We start from the raw sequence: 17580 nt of genomic DNA, 5'->3' as shown, positions 1-17580 counted from the left end.
ACAATTTTTATTGGATCTGAATACTTTTGTGACTGCATGTAATTCAAATGTAGTATAGCCACTAAGTTATTCAATAAAATATATCTGTACAGCGCCGCCTGCTGTTTGTTCTTTTCCTTATTTCTTTGTCCACCTGTGACAGTTACAGGGAAAGGTATACAGGGCTGCTAGCTTGAAATAGATTTAGTAGAGCAGTTGGCACAATGAATCGAGAGTTCTCTGGACCCATGTGAGGTACAGGGCTGGTTCTAGCTTTGTTAGAAAGATATTGTCATGTGCTATATGATGTCTGATTTAAATTTTTTACATTTATCATGGGATAACCCCTTTACCTGAAATAAAAGGACCTAGCCTTCAGTCACAATAGGGTATATTTCTGACTAGTTAAACTTTAGAGCAGATGGAGATAATCAATATAAAGGTGTATTTGCAATGGCACTATCATTTTCCTTATTCAGGTATTTTCATCAACATTTTCCAATAAAGAGCTAAATCATGGAGCTCATATCTACATTCATCTTTTGCAGTCAGTTCATAGATTCAGTTCAAAGATACTCGTGCTTGCCCATGTTTCCTGCTTCCAATGCCAAAACTTCATAAACTGACTTCACTTGCTGTCTAATATTTGCCACCCCTGGACAGATGCCATTATCAAAAGATTATCAATGTTATTCTCTTCACTTGCCAGAGGTTTTAATTTTAAGGCTGATGGTTGTATAAGGCTATGATCACAATGGCACAACGATTTTGAGGGATATATGATGGATATGGAGTATCCTTCTTAATAATGGCGTAACTGGCGTTAATTAATTTTGATGTGTCCGTTTAGGATTCCACCAGATTTCCATTTTTTAACATGATAATATAGGGCATAGATATTCTGACATGGAAAACTGATAGAATGGAAAAACGAAACAAAGTAAACTGAGCCTAAGGCTCCATTCACATGTCCGTGTGTGTTTTGCGGATCCACGGATGCGCAAAACACACACGTCGCCGGCACTTAATAGAAAATGCCAATTCTTGTCCGCAATTGCGGACAAGAATAGGACATGTTCTATTTTTTTCGGGAACGGAAGTGCGGATCCACAATTCCGGATCCGGGCAGCATAGAAATGAATGGGTCCGCAATTCAGTTCCGCAAAATGCGGAACGAAATTACGGACGTGTGAATGGACCCTAAAGGACATTTTTTTTCAAGGAATGGTACATAGAAATACATAAAAGTACAGAAATGTTAACCTGATGTTATATTTACCTAAAATTTTTCATACCATATATTAAGTATAGCAATTTATAAAATCTATTTCACTAGTAATAGACATAATGGCTTTTTGCATGCTAACCAATCGATAGGTTTCTGTATAAATACTTTCTCTTTCTATATTAGAACTCCAGTAAACATCTTGGCACAGGTTTATTATACTATTATCAGCTTAATCAATCAAAGATTTTAAATCGGGGACGTTTTTTATCTCAAGGTCAAGTAACATTTGTCCAAATGCTTTTCCCTGAAAAAATAAGAAAAAAAAAAAATTGAAGTGTGAAAAGTCAAACATCTAGGAAGTGATACTTTATATACCGATATATATAACCTACAAAGTTCAACAGATCCCTTAAAAATAGTTAAGTCTTAAGACTAATCACAAATGGTGTTTATCATGCACTATGGCACATTTTTGGCATGCTCCCTAATAAGGCAGTCAACGCTCGCAAGAGCCTGTGTAGTCAACCAGCAGACTGATGTCTATTATAAACCTAGTAGATCACCTACGCCTTTAGGCCACTACTCGAACTTCAGGCTGATTATTGCTAACAATCGCTGGTGCGAATGCTCGTTAGCGATAATCTGCCGGTGTAAAAGTGCCGCCGATTACCCAATGAACAAGTGAAATGCTTGTTCATTGGGTAATTGGATATTTAATGCAGTCACCTAAATTAATGTCAGCACTCTGGGGGACCTGATGGCAGGGAAGGCAGCCCGATGCCTTCCTTAGCAAAAAAATAAAATAAAAACTGTGCTAAAAAAGCAATTTTTTGTCACCTTACATCACAAAAAGTGTAATACAAAGCGATCAAAAAGTCATATGCAACCTAAAATAGTACCAATCAAACAGTCATCTCATACCGAAAAAAATTAGCCACTACATAAGACAGTTGCCCAAAAAATAAAAATAAACTATGGCTTTCAGAATATGGAGACACTAAAAAATCTTTATTTTTCAAAAATGCTTTAATATGTAAAACTAAAACAAACAACAAAAAAGTAGTCATATTTGGTATTGTCGCGTCCGTAACAACCTGTTCTATAAAAATAGCACATGATCTAACCTGTCAGATAAACGTTGTAAATAACAAAAAAAAAAAAAACGGTGGCAAAACAGCTATTTTATGTTACCTTGCCTCACAAAGTGTAATATAGAGCAACCAAAAATCATATGTACCCTAAAATAGTACCAACAAAACTGCCATCTTATTCCGTAGTTTCCAAAATGGGTCACTTTTTTGGAGTTTCTACTCTAGGGATGAATCAGGGGGCTTCAAATAGGACATGGTGTCAAAAAACCAGTCCAGCAAAATCTGCCTTCCAAAAACCATATGGCGTTCCTTTCCTTCTGCACCCTGCCGTGTGCCCGTACAGCAGTTTACGACCACATATGGGGTGTTTCTGTAAACTAAAGAATCAGGGCAACAAATATTGAGTTTTGTTTGGCTGTTAACCCTTGCTTTGTTACTGGAAAAAATTGATTAAAATGGAAAATCTGCCAAAAAAGAGAAATTCAGAAATTTCATCTCCATTTTCCATTCATTCTTGTGGAACACCTAAAGGGTTAACAATGTTTATAAAATCAGTTTTGAATACCTTATGGGGTGTCGTTTCTAAAATGGGGTCACTTTTTGGGAGTTTCTACTCTAGGGGTGCATCAGGGGGGCTTCAAATGGGACATGTTGTCAAAACACCAGTCCAGCAAAATCTGCCTTCTAAAAACCATATGGCGTTCCTTTCCTTCTGCGCCCTGCCGTGTGCCCGTACAGCAGTTTACGACCACATATGGGGTGTTTCTGTAAACTAAAGAATCAGGGCAATAAATATTGAGTTTTGTTTGGCTGTTAACCCTTGCTATGTTACTGGAAAAAATGGATTAAAATGGAAAATCTGCCAAAAAAGAGAAATTCTGAAATGTCATCTCCATTTTCCATGAATTCTTGTGGAACACCTAAAGGGTTAACAAAATTTGTAAAATCAGTTTTGAATACCTTGAGGGTGTAGTTTCAAAAATGGGGTAATTTTTGGGTGGTTTCTATTATGTAAGCCTCACAAAGTGACTTCAGACCTAAACTTGTCCTTAAAAAGTGGGTTTTGGAAATTTTCTGAAAAATTTCAAGATTTGCTTCTAAACTTCTAACGTCCCCAAAAAATCTAATGGCATTCACAAAATGATCCAAACATGAAGTAGACATATGGGGAATGTAAAGTAATAACAATTTTTGGAGGTATTACTATCTATTATAAAAGTAGAGAAATTGAAATTTGCAAATTTTTCTATTTTTTTTGTAAATTTTGTATTTTTTTTATAAATAAAAATGATTTTTTTTTACTCAATTTTACCACTGACATGAAGTACAATATGTGACGAGAAAACAGTCTCAGAATGGCCTGGATAAGTAAAAGTGTTTTAAAATTACCACCACATAAAAAGACACGTCAGATTTGCAAAAAATGGCCCGGTCCTTAAGGTGAAATATGGCAGGTTCCTTAAGGGGTTAAAGTGTAACTGTACTTTCAAACATAGTGACATACCACAGGTCTTAAATGGTAGGGGTCCAAGCACTGGGACCCCTGCAGATTGCTAAAAAAGGGAGTTAGAAACTGTCACCTACAGCACTGTCTCTCCTCACTGCTGAAGACGGACTCAGTAAAAAGTCTATAAGGCCTGTCTCCTGTCTGTCATGCTCATATTGTATCTGTCAGCATGATCAACCCTATCAAAACAGGTATAATTTCTGGTAGGGCTTACCTAGCTGATACCTTTCCTTCTCTGATGTGTTAGGGCACTTAGGAGAAATCAGTGTTGAAATGATATACAAATTAGGGCTTAAGTGCACCAAGGGTGGGTCCTAGCCACTAAGTGTACCTTAGCTCCTCCGCTCTGCAAGACAGCCCTCCTTCCACTCGATTGACATGGCCAGGCGTCCATTTTGTCATGCCTTCTGGCCCTGTAATCCTACAGCAGCACTGTTCACTTCATCCTTGGCACATGCGCAGTACATCTTATTTTCCTGGCGCTGTCACAAAGAAGACTGCTGCATATGTGCCAAGGAGGAACTGAACAGGGCTGGTGCGAGATTACAGAGTCAGGTGAGCTGACAAATTAGATGCCTGGCCCTGTCAATGAAGTAGAGGGGAAGTGTTTTACAAGGCAACTTAAAGAGGACCTGTCTCCACTCCTGACACATGTAATAACAATTCTGGAGCATCTATTCTTATGGCTCTATGTTGTGCCATTCTTCTCTTATTCCTAGTACAAGTTTATGGATAAAGGTACAGATGGGTGCTATTTTGGGGGGCTGTCCTTACACAGTCTAGCATTGTCCAATCAGTGGTGCCAGTGGAAGACTATGCAGGGACACCCCCAACTGGAAACACCCATTTGTACCTTTATCCATAAACTTTTAGCAGGATTAAGAGAAGAACGGTAGAACATAGAGTGATAAAGAATTGTTATTACATGGCAATGCAAGTAGCTACTGAAACAGGAGAGGTGACATGTCCTCCTTAAGCCCTAATTTGCATATAATTTAAAACACATTTATCTTTAATGTCACAAATCATCAGTGGAGGAAAGGTACAGTATGGTTTTAATCAGCTGAGTCAACCCTACCACACATTATGCCTTTGTTTGTTTGATAGGGATGACAGATGCCCTTTAATAACATTCCTACTGAATACATGTAATATAATGTTAATGCCCTTTAAACTCTGCTGTCCTGATAATATTGCCTATAAACTCAAGATTTGTATATTTAATGTACAGTATACAAACATTTATCCTGAATCTCAGTTCTCCATCGCACTACTATATTGGAATTAAAGGGGTTGTCCAGGATTAGAAAAACATGTTTGTTTTATTCCATAAACAGCACCCCCCTGTCCATGGGTTGTGCCTGGTACTGATGCTCAGCTCCACTAAAATGAATGAGGCTTAACTGTAATACCACATACAGTGGTGTAACTAGAACTGACTGGGCCCCACAGTAAATTTTTGAATGGGGCCTCCCCCTCAGTCCCCTTAAAGGGCTTCTGTCACCCCCCTACAGTCAGTTTCTTCAAAAAACGGACTTTTATAATATGTAAATTATCTCTATACCAGCAAGTAGGGCGGCTACTTGCTGGTAGCAGCCGCATCCTCCTTTCATAAAGACGCCCCCTCCTCATGTTGATTGACAGGGCCAGCAAGCGCTCTCCTCCTCTGGCTGGCCCTGTCTGCGTTTTAAATGTCGCCCCTTCGCCGTACCGGTCTTCAGTCCGGGTGTAGATGTGACGTCATCGGCGCATTGAGGAAGGAGCGGCCGAGCGAGCGTCCTCCTCTCAGTGCGCCTGCGCCGACTGAAGACCGGTACGGCGCAGGCGCGAGATTTAGAACGCAGACAGGGCCAGCCAGAGGACGAGAGCGCTCGCGCTGGCCCTGTCAATCAACATGAGGAGGGGGCGTCTTTATGAAAGGAGGATGCGGCTGCTACCAGCAAGTAGCCGCCCTACTTGCTGGTAGAGAGATAATTTACATATTATAAAAGTCCGTTTTTTGAAGAAACTACTGAACGAAAAAGGGTAAGAGCATTATATATTGATAAATCGCAGTATAAGGATTTTAAGTAGCCTAAAAATGAAAAATGACTGTAGGGGGGTGACAGAAGCCCTTTAATGCAGACTTCAGAACGGACCAAAAAATTTATAAATACTCGCCTCACTTCTCCACCTTTGGGTGCCTCTGCTGTTCGTGCAGCACCGCGTCTAGGCACACACTACACTGCGACCTGACTTTGCACAGTTTCAGGTCATAGTGCTCTCCTACATACACTACTTCCAGTCTTGAAGCTGTGTGCTGCCAGGACTTAGTGCAGTGCAGGAACCCGCAGAGGTGTAGTGAGTAATAACAGTGCTAGGACTAGGAGCACTATACTCACCACTCCCTGTGCCCTGAAAATAAACCCATTTGTCTTTCTCCTGGGCCCCTCCCTGAGTCCAGGTCCAGTAGCAGCCACTTCCCCTGCTTTAACAGTAGCTAGGCCCATGACCACACACAATCTGTAGAAAGGTGAGCTGCTGTTTTTGGTAGAAAGCCGCCATCCTTTTCTAGTCCCGAACAACCCCTTTAATAAGCACAGCACATACCGTATGTGCTTATTAAATACTATACCTGTGGGTCACTCCTCAATGATGCGATGCCTCCACCACCTAGTGCATTCTTCAAAACAAAATTTAATCCATATATTCCTGGCAACTCATATCTGCAGAAAAGAAAAAAAAACACAGCAAAATGTTAGATGTAAGAAACACACTCACTCCAAAATTTCTACCTATCCTTCTGATAACTCCTCATGTGATCAAATACAATTTGATTCCAGACAAACCATTCAACAGAACCTGTCCTCCACAAAATTACCAGTGACCTACTGCTAACAGGACTCCATTACTCCATCTCGACCTATGCTCTGCCCTTGGCAATAATTATCACTCTGCTCCTCACAAGGCATCAAAGGTCTGGCACTGTCTTGGATCTTCCTGTTTAAGATATTTAGTGCCTCTCAGAATCTGTCGACAACACCCAGTATCCCTCTCCCAACAAGTGTGTTGCCTAGGGGTAACATGATTCAGCCATCATATTTAACCCCTACAGGATCCAGCCTGTTTGGACCTTAAAGGGGTTTTCCAGGATTTGGTCTCCTTTTAATTATGCCCCCTAAGATGTAGTACTTAAAGGGTTTTTCTCACGAAAAATATTCTACAGTTTTCAAACTAGTACCTGGATTTGAAAACTTTTATATTTCCATGTAATTTAAAATATTGTATAGCTACTGAGTTATTCAATAAAAAGTGTATCTGTATAACGCCACCTACTGTTTGCTCTTTTTCTAATTTCTCTGTCCTTTTCACTGAGATGAAAGCACATGCTCAATTCCATCCTTCAACTGCCACCAGCTGCAGCAGAAAGGACACACATCCCCAAGAAAGGAGATACCCCAAAAAGTTGACAGCTTGAAATAAATCTAGCAGAGCAATTGGAGCAATGAATGGGGAGATATCTGGGTCCATGTGAGGTACAGAGCTGGTTCTAGCTTTGTTAGGAAGAGATTGTAATCTACTAGATTATGTGGGATTTTCATTTTTTACATCATTCATGGGATAACCCTTTTAATGAAAGTATCATATTCACCTGCTCCCTGGTGCTCTGCCTCCATTCGGAAATCCTCCAGTCCCCGGTTTATTTACTTCCAGCTGCGGTACAGATGGGATCACATGCACCGCTGCAGCCAATGACTGGTCTCAGCGATGATGTGTTCCAAAGCAGTACATCACTGCTGGGTCACTTGAGGACACCGTCACTCATTCATGAGGTAAGTAATTGGCTGCAGCAGTACTCATGAGCCCGACTCCACCCCGTCCAGAAGTAAAGAAAAACGGGGACTGGACTATTGCCAAATGGAGCCATGGCACTGGACCAAAGGGGAGCAGGTGAGTATGATTCAATCATTGGGTACCAAACGCTAGGGAGCTTAATTACAGAAGGAACAAATCCTGGAAAATTGGTAATTGGTAACTAAACTTTAGTACATCATGCAGGATTTGGTAAGCCCTGTAGCATGTAGTACTTTATGAAAGGCCTATAATAAATTTTTGTAACATACTTTATTTTTTGTACCATTTTACGTACAAAATAGGACCTCGAAGTTCAGGTTGTCTATATTACTTTGGAATCCGTACACCAGTAAGCTGCTGACTTCTATGCAGTGTATGGCTGTATGGATTCCACTGTACTGCAGACATAGGGGCTGCAGTGAGCGATGTACTGGCAGAAGCACACCAATGTGCTATGCACAGCTTTCAGCAGATTGGAGCAGGCGCTGGCCACAGGCAGGGGCTACAATGTGCTATGCAGAGCCCCTGCCTTCGCCAGCTCTGCTAAAAGCTCAGCATAGCGCACTGGTGCAGGAGACCCTGTACCTACAGTCAGGTCCATAAATAATGGGTCATCGACACAATTCTAAATTTTTTGGCTCTATACACCACCACAATGGATTTGAAATGAAACAAACAAGATGTGCTTTAACTGCAGACTGTCAGCTTTAATTTGAGGGTATTTACATCCAAATCAGGTGAACGGTGTAGGAGTTACAACAGTTTGCACATATGTGCCTCCCACTTGTTAAGGGACCAAAAGTAATGGGACAAATGGCTTCTCAGCTGTTCCATGTCCAGGTGTGTGTTATTCCCTCATTATCCCAATTACAATGAGCAGATAAAAGGGTCCAGAGTTCATTTCAAGTGTGCTATTTGCATTTGGAATCTGTTGCTGTCGACTCTCAAGATGAGATCCAAAGAGCTGTCACTATCAGTGAAGCAAGCCATCATTAGGCTGAAAAAACACAACAAACCCATCAGAGAGATAGCAAAAACATTAGGTGTGGCCAAAACAACTGTTTGGAACATTCTTAAAAAGGAACGCACCGGTGAGCTCAGCAACATCAAAAAACCCGGAAGACCACGGAAAACAACAGTGGATGACTGAAGAATTCTTTCCCTGGTGAAGAAAACACCCTTTACAACAGTTGGCCAGATCAAGTACACTCTCCAGGAGGTAGGTGTATGTGTGTCAAAGTCAACAATCAAGAGAAGACTTCACCAGAGTGAATACAGAGGGTTCACCACAAGATGTAAACCATTGGTGAGCCTCAAAAACAGGAAGGCCAGATTAGAGTTTGCCAAACGACATCTAAAAAAGCCTTTACAGTTCTGGAACAACATCCTATGGACAGATGAGACCAAGATCAACTTGTACCAGAGTGATGGGAAGAGAAGAGTGTGGAGAAGGAAAGAAACTGCTCATGATCCTAAGCATACCACCTCATCCGTGAAGCATGGTGGTGGTAGTGTCATAGCGTGGGCATGTATGGCTGCCAATGGAACTGGTTCTCTTGTATTTATTGATGATGTGACTGCTGAAAAAAGTAGCAGGATGAATTCTGAAGTGTTTCAGGCAATATTATCTGCTCATATTCAGCCGAATGCTTCAGAACTCATTGGACGGCACTTCACAGTGCAGATGGACAATGACCCAAAGTATACTGCAAAAGCAACCAAAGAGTTTTTTAAGGGAAAAAAGTGGAATGTTATGCAATGGCCAAGTTAATCACCTGACCTGAATCCGATTGAGCATGCATTTCACTTGCTGAAGACTAAACTGAAGGGAAAATGCCCCAAGAACAAGCAGGATCAGTTGCAGTAGAGGCCTGGCAGAGCATCAACAGGGATGAAACCCAGCGTCTGGTGATGTCTATGCGTTCCAGACTTGAGGCTGTAATTGACTGCAAAGGATTTGCAACAAAGTATTAAAAAGTGAAAGTTTGAGTTATGATTATTATTCGGTCCCATTACTTTTGGTCCCTTAACAAGTGGGAGGCACATATGCAAAATGTTGTAATTCCTACACCGTTCACCTGATTTGGATGTAAATACCCTCAAATTAAAGCTGACAGTCTGCAGTTAAAGCACATCTTGTTAGTTTCATTTCAAATCCATTGTGGTGGTGTATAGAGGCAAAAATGTTAGAATTGTGTTGTTGTCCCAATATTTATGGACCTGACTGTATGTGCTATGCTCTGCTTTAACTGAGCTGAGTGGTCACTGACAAAAGAAGTGATGTGTACTCCTGCCAGTATATCACTCACTCGCCCCTGAGTCTTTCTGTGTGGGCAGGAAAAAAATTATAAAAAAGAAGAAAAAGTCCCAAATCGCTTTCCTACTCTGAGCGATGCTGGTTCCACGAGAAGTGGGTCCCGTTCACACAAAGTCCGTAAATAAATCTGCACCGCGCTGCTCTCACTCAGCAGAAACTGATTCAACCACTTAGAAGTATGTAGAGAGTTTTTTAGACGTAGTCAATCACCGGTTCAACAGATGCGGCTTCTACAATAATCCTTGCTCCTATCTTCTGTATTAACCAGAAAAGGAGCACAACATAGTAAAGCTCCGCAAACTTTTTTCTTTCACCCAGCACTTTATTGTACTTACAAGAAGTCATAAAATCACACGGATGTAGTAATAAAAAGCCAGTTTTCCATCAAGTGCCTGACCCGGTTTCGCCTCAGCTTTGTCAGGAGATAGGAGCAAGGTTGTAGAGGCCGCATCTGTTGAACCAGTGATTGACTACATCAAAAAAGCTCTCTACATACTTCAAAGTGGTTGGATCAGTTTCTGCTGAGTGAGAGTTCAGATTTATTTAAGAAAGAAAAACATTATAATCCTACTATTTAGTTATTAATTTTAAACTATGCGCCATTTACTGTTTGACATAAATAACGTTAATATTTTATTATGTAGATCAGTACATTTAAGACTATCAAATTTGTATAAATAGTTTTACATTTTACTTTTGCACAAAAAATGCACTCTAAAAAATGATGTGCAATTCATTTTTTTTAATAATAATTCATTTTAAATGGGGAAAGTTTTTGTATTTATTAAATTTTTACATTTTTAAACATTTCATTCATTTTTTTCTTTAAATTTTTTAACCCCTCCAGGACTCTGTGCCATTTTTAACCTTAAGGACCAGGCCATTTTTAGCAAATCTGACATGTGTCACTTTCTGTGGTGATAACGTTAAAATGCTTTTACTTATCCAGGCCATTCAGAGATGACAGTGGTAAATTTAATTCAAAATATTTACAAAAAGAATTGAAAAATTAGCAAATTTCAATTTCTCTACTTTTAAAATAGATAGTAATACCTCCAAAAATAGTTATTACTGTACATTCCCCATATGTCTACTTCATGTTTGTACCGTTTTTTTAACGGACATTAGAAGGCTTAGAAGTTTATAAGCAAATCTTAAAATTTTTAAGAAAATTTCCAAAACCCAATCTTTTAAGGACCAGTTCAGTTATGAAGTCACTTTGTGGGGCTTACATTTTAGAAACTACTGTATTTTTCGCCCTATAAGACGCACCGGCCCATAAGACGCAACTAGGTTTTTGAGGAGGAAGATAAGAAAAAAATTTTTTTTAACCAAAAGGTGTGCTTTTGAACTAATGGTGGTCTGTGCATGACACTACTATGGCACTGTTATGGGGGATCTGTGGATGGCACTGTTATGGGGGGGCTCTGAGGGGGGCACTGTTATGGGGGGATATGTGGATGGCACTGTTATGGGTGGGGGATATGTGGATGGCACTGTTGTGGGAGGGGGGGGGGTGATGTGGATGGCACTGTTGTGGGGGGGGGGGGGTGATCTGTGGATGGCACTGTTATGGGGGGGGGGTGATCTGTGGATGGTACTGTTATGGAGGGGGTGATCTGTGGATGGTACTGTTATGGAGGGGGATCTGTGGATGGCACTGATATGGGGGGTGGCTCTGTGGATGGCACTGCTATACATGTGTGACCCACAGATCCCCCACCCCATAACAGTGCCATCCACATATCCCCCACCCCATAATAGTGGCATCCACAGATCACCCCCCCATAACAGTGCCATCCACAGATCTCCCCCCCCCCATAACAGTGCCATCCACATATCCCCCACCCCATAATAGTGGCATCCACAGATGCCCTAATATACCGGAGCTACGGTAAACCTGTGGGAGGGGCCGGTGTCATGCAAATGTGGCGGGACCGGTGTGGTCACTGTACTCCAGCCCCACCGCTCACTCACTTCCTTATTGCCTAAACATTTTATAATAGCTTTCATTGAAGTTCCGATCCCCAGCCCCATCTGTAATACTTACTAAATGTCCTGTAGCAGGCAGAGCAGGGCGGGCGGGCCTCACTGATGTCACGTGCCTGCGCCACCTACTTTATGAATGAAGTAGGCAGCGCAGGCACGTGACGTCAGTGAGTTACGGCCGGCCGCCCGCCCTGCTCTGCCTGCTACAGGACATTTAGTAAGTAGTACAGATGGGTCTGGGGATCGGATCGGAACTTCAATGAAAGCTATTATTATAAAATGTTTAGGCAATAGGGAAATGAGTGAGCGGCGGGGCCGGAGTACAGTGACCGCACCGCCCCGCCGCATTTGCATGACACCGGCCCCTCCTCCCTCCAGCTGATACATCGCAGACTGCGATGTAAAATGGCAGCATTCGCCCCATAAGACGCAGGGGCATTCCCCCCCCCACTTTTGGGGGGGAAAAAGTGCGTCTTATGAGGCGAAAAATAAGGTACACCCCTCAAGCTATTCAAAACTGATTTTACAAACTTTGTTAACCCTTTAGGTGTCCCACGAGTATTAAAGGAATGTAGCAGATTTTATTCCATTTTTTCCTGCAACACATCAAGAGTTAACAGCCAAACAATACAGTAACACCCCATATGTGCTCAAAATCTGATGTATGGGCGCACAGCAGGGCTCTAGAGTCAAACAGCAAAATATGGATTTTGCTGACCTGAATTTGCAGACATGGACTTTAGGTACCATGTCGCATTGAAAAAATTCCTGAGGTCCCAAAAAATGAAAAACCCCAAGAAGTGACTCCATTTTGGAAAGAACACCCCCTTACGAACATTTTAAGTGGTGGAAAGGGTACTTTTCAGCAAACAGATGTCTCACAGAAGGCAGAAACCCTTGTTAAAAGGATTTCAAAGCACACATTTGTGAAAATGAAAAATTTGTAACAGACCCCAATTTTTCACTTTCACAAGGGGTTAATTAAAGGAGAAAATGCACCCCAGTATGTGTTCCCCATTTTCTCCCCATTCAGGAAACACCCCATATGTGCTTGTAGCCTGCTGTATGGGTGCATAGCAGGCAAACAGCAAAATATGGATTTTGCTGGCAGGCCTGAATTGGCATACATGGATTTTAGGTGCCATGTCACATTTAAAAGATTCATTTAATTCCCCAGAAATTAAAAACCACAAGACGTGACCCCATTTTGGAAAGTGCATCCCCGTACGAACATTTTAAGGGGTTGAAAGGGCACTTTTGACATAACAGGTTTTTCACAGAAATGAATATGTAGTGGTTGGTGAAAAGTGGATATGTAAGCTATGCAGACTAAATCAGAGATATAAGATGGTAAAACAACAGGGTACATAAAGGATTAAATTAATACTCCATGGATGAGTGGTAGATTTTAAAACACTCCTGCATGCACAGGCCAGGTTTTTCAGGGCAGGTTTCACAATGGTAAATGGTGCCTTTCCTTATCCCCCCTTTTGGAACACACCCTGCATCTTTTTTGGGTCCTTCCCTTCCTTGCTGTCTGGGGGACTTGATCTGGAAAATGTTGCCCTGGTACAACACAGGCACCAAGACTTTCTGAAGTACTGGGACCTTCACCGGCCTGGCTTTGAAAAATGATGGCCTTGATAACCACCTCTTGGAACTGAAGGCAAGTTCCAGTGTGGCCTGAAGATTGAAATAACACGTACGCATTGTACATTGCCGTCTGTACAATGTGTGCGGCCAGCTTTTTGTACCACACTTTCGTTTTTCATGTGGCACTGTAGGGCTTCAGAACTTAATCTGAAAGCTCAACCCCTCCCATGTGCCTATTGTAGTCCAGGATGCAAACTGGTTTGGGGATAGTGGTAGTGGTACAGAGGCAGGGGAGCTGGTGTTAGTGTAAATGGTGGTCAGTAAAAGGACGTCCCTCTTGTCCTTGTACTTAACCACCAACATCTTCTCATGGAGGTGAGCCCTGCTTTCACCCATTCTCAGTGGTTGCCCTACCAGGGATCTAGGGAGGCCTCTCTGACTTTAGCGCACTGTGCCGCAAGCCACAGTACCTCTGGCAGTTAGGGACATGAATAGGGGTATGCTGGTATAATATTTATCCACATAAGGTGGTAACCCTTATCCAGCATTAAGTGCAGTAAGTCCCACACTATTTTCCCACTAACTCCTAGGATTGGGGGGGGGGAAGGCATTCTGGGGCTTCTATCTGGGAATCTTTCCCTTCGTAAATGCGGAACTTCGTAAAGAAGGCAAGGATATGGTCCCATGTCCGTGAAGGATGAAAAGGCTAATGTGAATGGAGACTCCAAAGAAACAGAGGCCGAAGAAGCTAAGGCAGAGGTCTTGAAATGGGAGAAATCCTCGGATGTTCCAGAGACCAAAAGGTAAGGCGGAAGGAGCGACTGCCGAAGTGGGAAAAGCCACTGAAGACGCAGAAGACTCTGAAGCTGCCTCCAAACCCAAAGTAACCCCTGCTGAGAATAATGGAAAAGTGGTCCAGATGCGTGGAAAAGGAGCGAGTCGTAAGAAACATGCTCTACTGAAGCAGCGGTGTAAAACAAAGTGAGAGTGAGGTCAAAGAATAGAAAGAGAGGGTCTGCCTGTCACATGGACATTCTCTTAGACAATATCTATAAGACAGAAAGTCAGTTTTGGCAATAAACCAATCTCTGCTGGCATGGGTATGGAAAAATAAAGGGAAAAGTGTGCGGCGGATGCCCTCTAACGAGCATCCGGGTATTACAAGTTTTCACCCCCACAGGTGTGAACAAAGAGGGGGGATATGTTGTAAGGTGGACAGTGCTGGAACGCATGTTGTCCCACTCGGGTACCTCAGATGGGTGAGACAGATAAAATCCGGAAAGCATAGTTTGCCGAGACAGTTTTTTTTATACATTTTCTGGGCTGGATTTTACTTGGACTGGCAGTTAGGCTTGGTAGAGGGAGCTGCCCGTCCACACTCTTACGGCACGGGTATTCCCTTTCACCTGAGGTGATCGCAGATGAGGCCTGCTCTAATCAGGCTGCGATAAAGCACCTCCAAGTGTGTCAGTCAGGGGAGTGTGTGTTATCAGAGATTCATTGTGCAACAGAGGCCTGCTGGAGTCTCTAGGAGAGTGGTCTCAGCCGGGCAGGCTGAGGGGCCACGGGGCTAGGTGTTAGCAGGAACATTGGGGGACGCCGCGAGGTCCGGGAAGTAACTGTCGCAAGGCCAGAGACAGGTGGACTTCTGGGCCACAATCCCCCAAAAGGACTGTACTTTGTTACAGCCTAGGAAGTGCTGGAGCACAGGCTGGAAAAGCTGCATGGTCGTACCGTGTATGAACGGTGTTATAATTGAGGTAGGAATACTCCTGTTTAGTTAGAGCCCAGACAGGCAAGGTGTGTTTGTTTTGTTGTTTTGTTCTGTGAAAATAAACCTCATGTTTGGACCTGCAACCCGGCTGTTGTGAAGATGATTGTGAAAATGACCCCCGAAAAAGAGCTAATCCCTCACAAAATATATACAGTGAGGAACAGAAGTATTTGAACACCCTGCGATTTTGTAAGTTCTCCCACTTAGAAATCATGGAGGGGTCTGAAATTCACATTGTAGGTGCATTCCCACTCTGAGAGACAGAATAACTAAAAAAAAAATAAAAAAAAAAAATCAGGAAATCACATTGTATGATGTTTAAAATAATTTATTTGCCTTGCACTGCTGAACATAAGTATTTGAATACCTAAGAAACGGCAAGAATTCTGGCTCTCAAAGACCTGTTACTGTGCCTTTAAAAAGTCCACCTCAACTCCACTCATTAATCTAACTTAGTAGCACCTGTCTGAGCTCTTTAAAGACACCTGTCCACCCCACAGTCAGTCAGACGCCAACTACTACCATGGGCAAGACCAAAAAGCTGTCAAAAGACACCAGAGACAAAATTGTGGACCTCCACAAGGCTGGAAAGGGCTACGGGGCAATTGCCAAGCAGCTTGGTCGAAATAGATCAACTGTTGGAGCAATTGTTAGAAAATGGAAGAGGCCTCGGACTGGGGCTCCATGCAAGATCTCACCTCGTGGGGTATTACTGATGATAAGAAAGGTGAGGAATCAGCCCAGAACTACAAGGGAGGAGCTGGTGAATGATATGAAAAGAGATGGGACCAGAGTTTCAAAGGTCACTGTCGGTAGAACACTACGCCGTCATGGTTTCAAGTCTTGCATTGCACAGGAGGTTCCCCTGCTCAATTCATCACATGTCCAGGCCCGTCTGAAGTTTGCCAGTGACCATCTGGATGATCCAGAGGAGGCATAGGAGAAAGTCATGTGGTCAGATGAGACCAAAGTAGAACTTTTTGGTCTAAACTTCACTCGTCGTGTTTGGAGTAAAAAGAAGGATGAGTTGCATTCCAAGAACACCATCCCTACTGTGAAGCATGGGGGTGGTAACATCATGCTTTGGGGGTGCTTTTCGGCAAAAGGGACAGGACGTCTGCACTGTATTAAGGAGAGGATGAATGGGGCCATTTATTGTGAGATTTTGAGCAACAACCTCCTTCCCTCAGTCAGAGCATTGAAGATGGGTCGTGACTGGGTCTTTCAACATGACAACGACCCAAAGCACACAGCCAGGATAACCAAGGAGTGGCTCCGTAAGAAGCATATCAAGGTTCTGGCCTAGCCAGTCTCCAGACCTAAATCCAATAGAACATCTTTGGCGGGAGCTGAAACTCCATGTTGCTCAGCGACATCTCCGAAACCTGACAGATCTAGACGAGATCTGTGTGGAGGAGTGGGCCAAAATCCCTGTTGCAGTGTGTGCAAACCTGGTCAAGAACTACAGGAAACCTTTGACCTCTATAATTGCAAACATAGGCTTCTGTACCAAATATTAACACTGGTCTTTAAAAATCATACAATGTGATTTCCTGAATATTTTTTTTTTATTCTGTCTCTCAGAGTGGGAATGCACCTACAATGTGAATTTCAGACCCTCCATGATTTCTAAGTGGGAGAACTTGCAAAATCGCAGGGTGTTCAAAGACTTCTGTTCCTCACTGTGTATATATACATACATATATATATATATATATATATATATATACACACATACATACACACATATACATATATAAACACATACACACACATAAAACATACAAATATATATTTTGTGTATATATAGTGTAGGAAGGTACAAGGGGTCGTCATTGATGGTAGGTATGTGTCACCGAGGTTCCTGACCTCGGTGAAGTAAGAGCCGATATTTTCATGCTAATGCTGATTGACACTTTGCTATTTAGTATGGTTGTAAATAGCTGATCCGGGACGGCTCTTACTGGGAGTAGTCAAAGTGCTGGGTGGGTGACTACTCCCCACGTTTCCAGGCCGGGTCTTGGCAGGTTTATAAAAAACAGCCAGCACTGTCAGGTGGTGTGGATTACCTCCCTCTGACAGTAGAGCTCTGGAGATCTCTGTGCTGAGGTCTGAAGACCGTGTGTCAGGCCAGCAGGCCGCCTTTAAAGACTGCAAGTGGACTTTCTGAGGCTGACCATTCAGCCGGGTGTGTACTGACAGCCAGGATACCAGGTGAACTTTTAGTTTTTCTGTGTGTGAACAAGCACCAAGCCTGAAGTGACTGTT

At 42.5% G+C, this 17580-nt stretch overlaps 1 protein-coding gene across 1 annotated transcript in view; it reads right to left on the bottom strand.

Annotated features, from left to right (window-relative positions):
* Positions 1 to 1203: 1203 nt before the first annotated feature.
* LOC120990058 overlaps positions 1204 to 17580 on the bottom strand; it is a 165155-nt gene continuing 148778 nt past the window's right edge. Inside the window, exons 20-21 of the mRNA XM_040418568.1 lie at positions 6420 to 6510; positions 1204 to 1511 (exon numbers count right to left, since the gene is read on the bottom strand). Of these exons, the coding sequence (XP_040274502.1) occupies positions 1437 to 1511; positions 6420 to 6510 (166 nt within the window). The 3' untranslated portion in view covers positions 1204 to 1436. The remainder of the gene's footprint in view (positions 1512 to 6419; positions 6511 to 17580) is intronic.

This window comes from Bufo bufo, chromosome 2 (assembly GCF_905171765.1).
Source record: "Bufo bufo chromosome 2, aBufBuf1.1, whole genome shotgun sequence".
Taxonomy (NCBI): Eukaryota; Metazoa; Chordata; class Amphibia; order Anura; family Bufonidae; genus Bufo; species Bufo bufo.
This window is presented reverse-complemented; position numbering and strand designations above follow the sequence as displayed.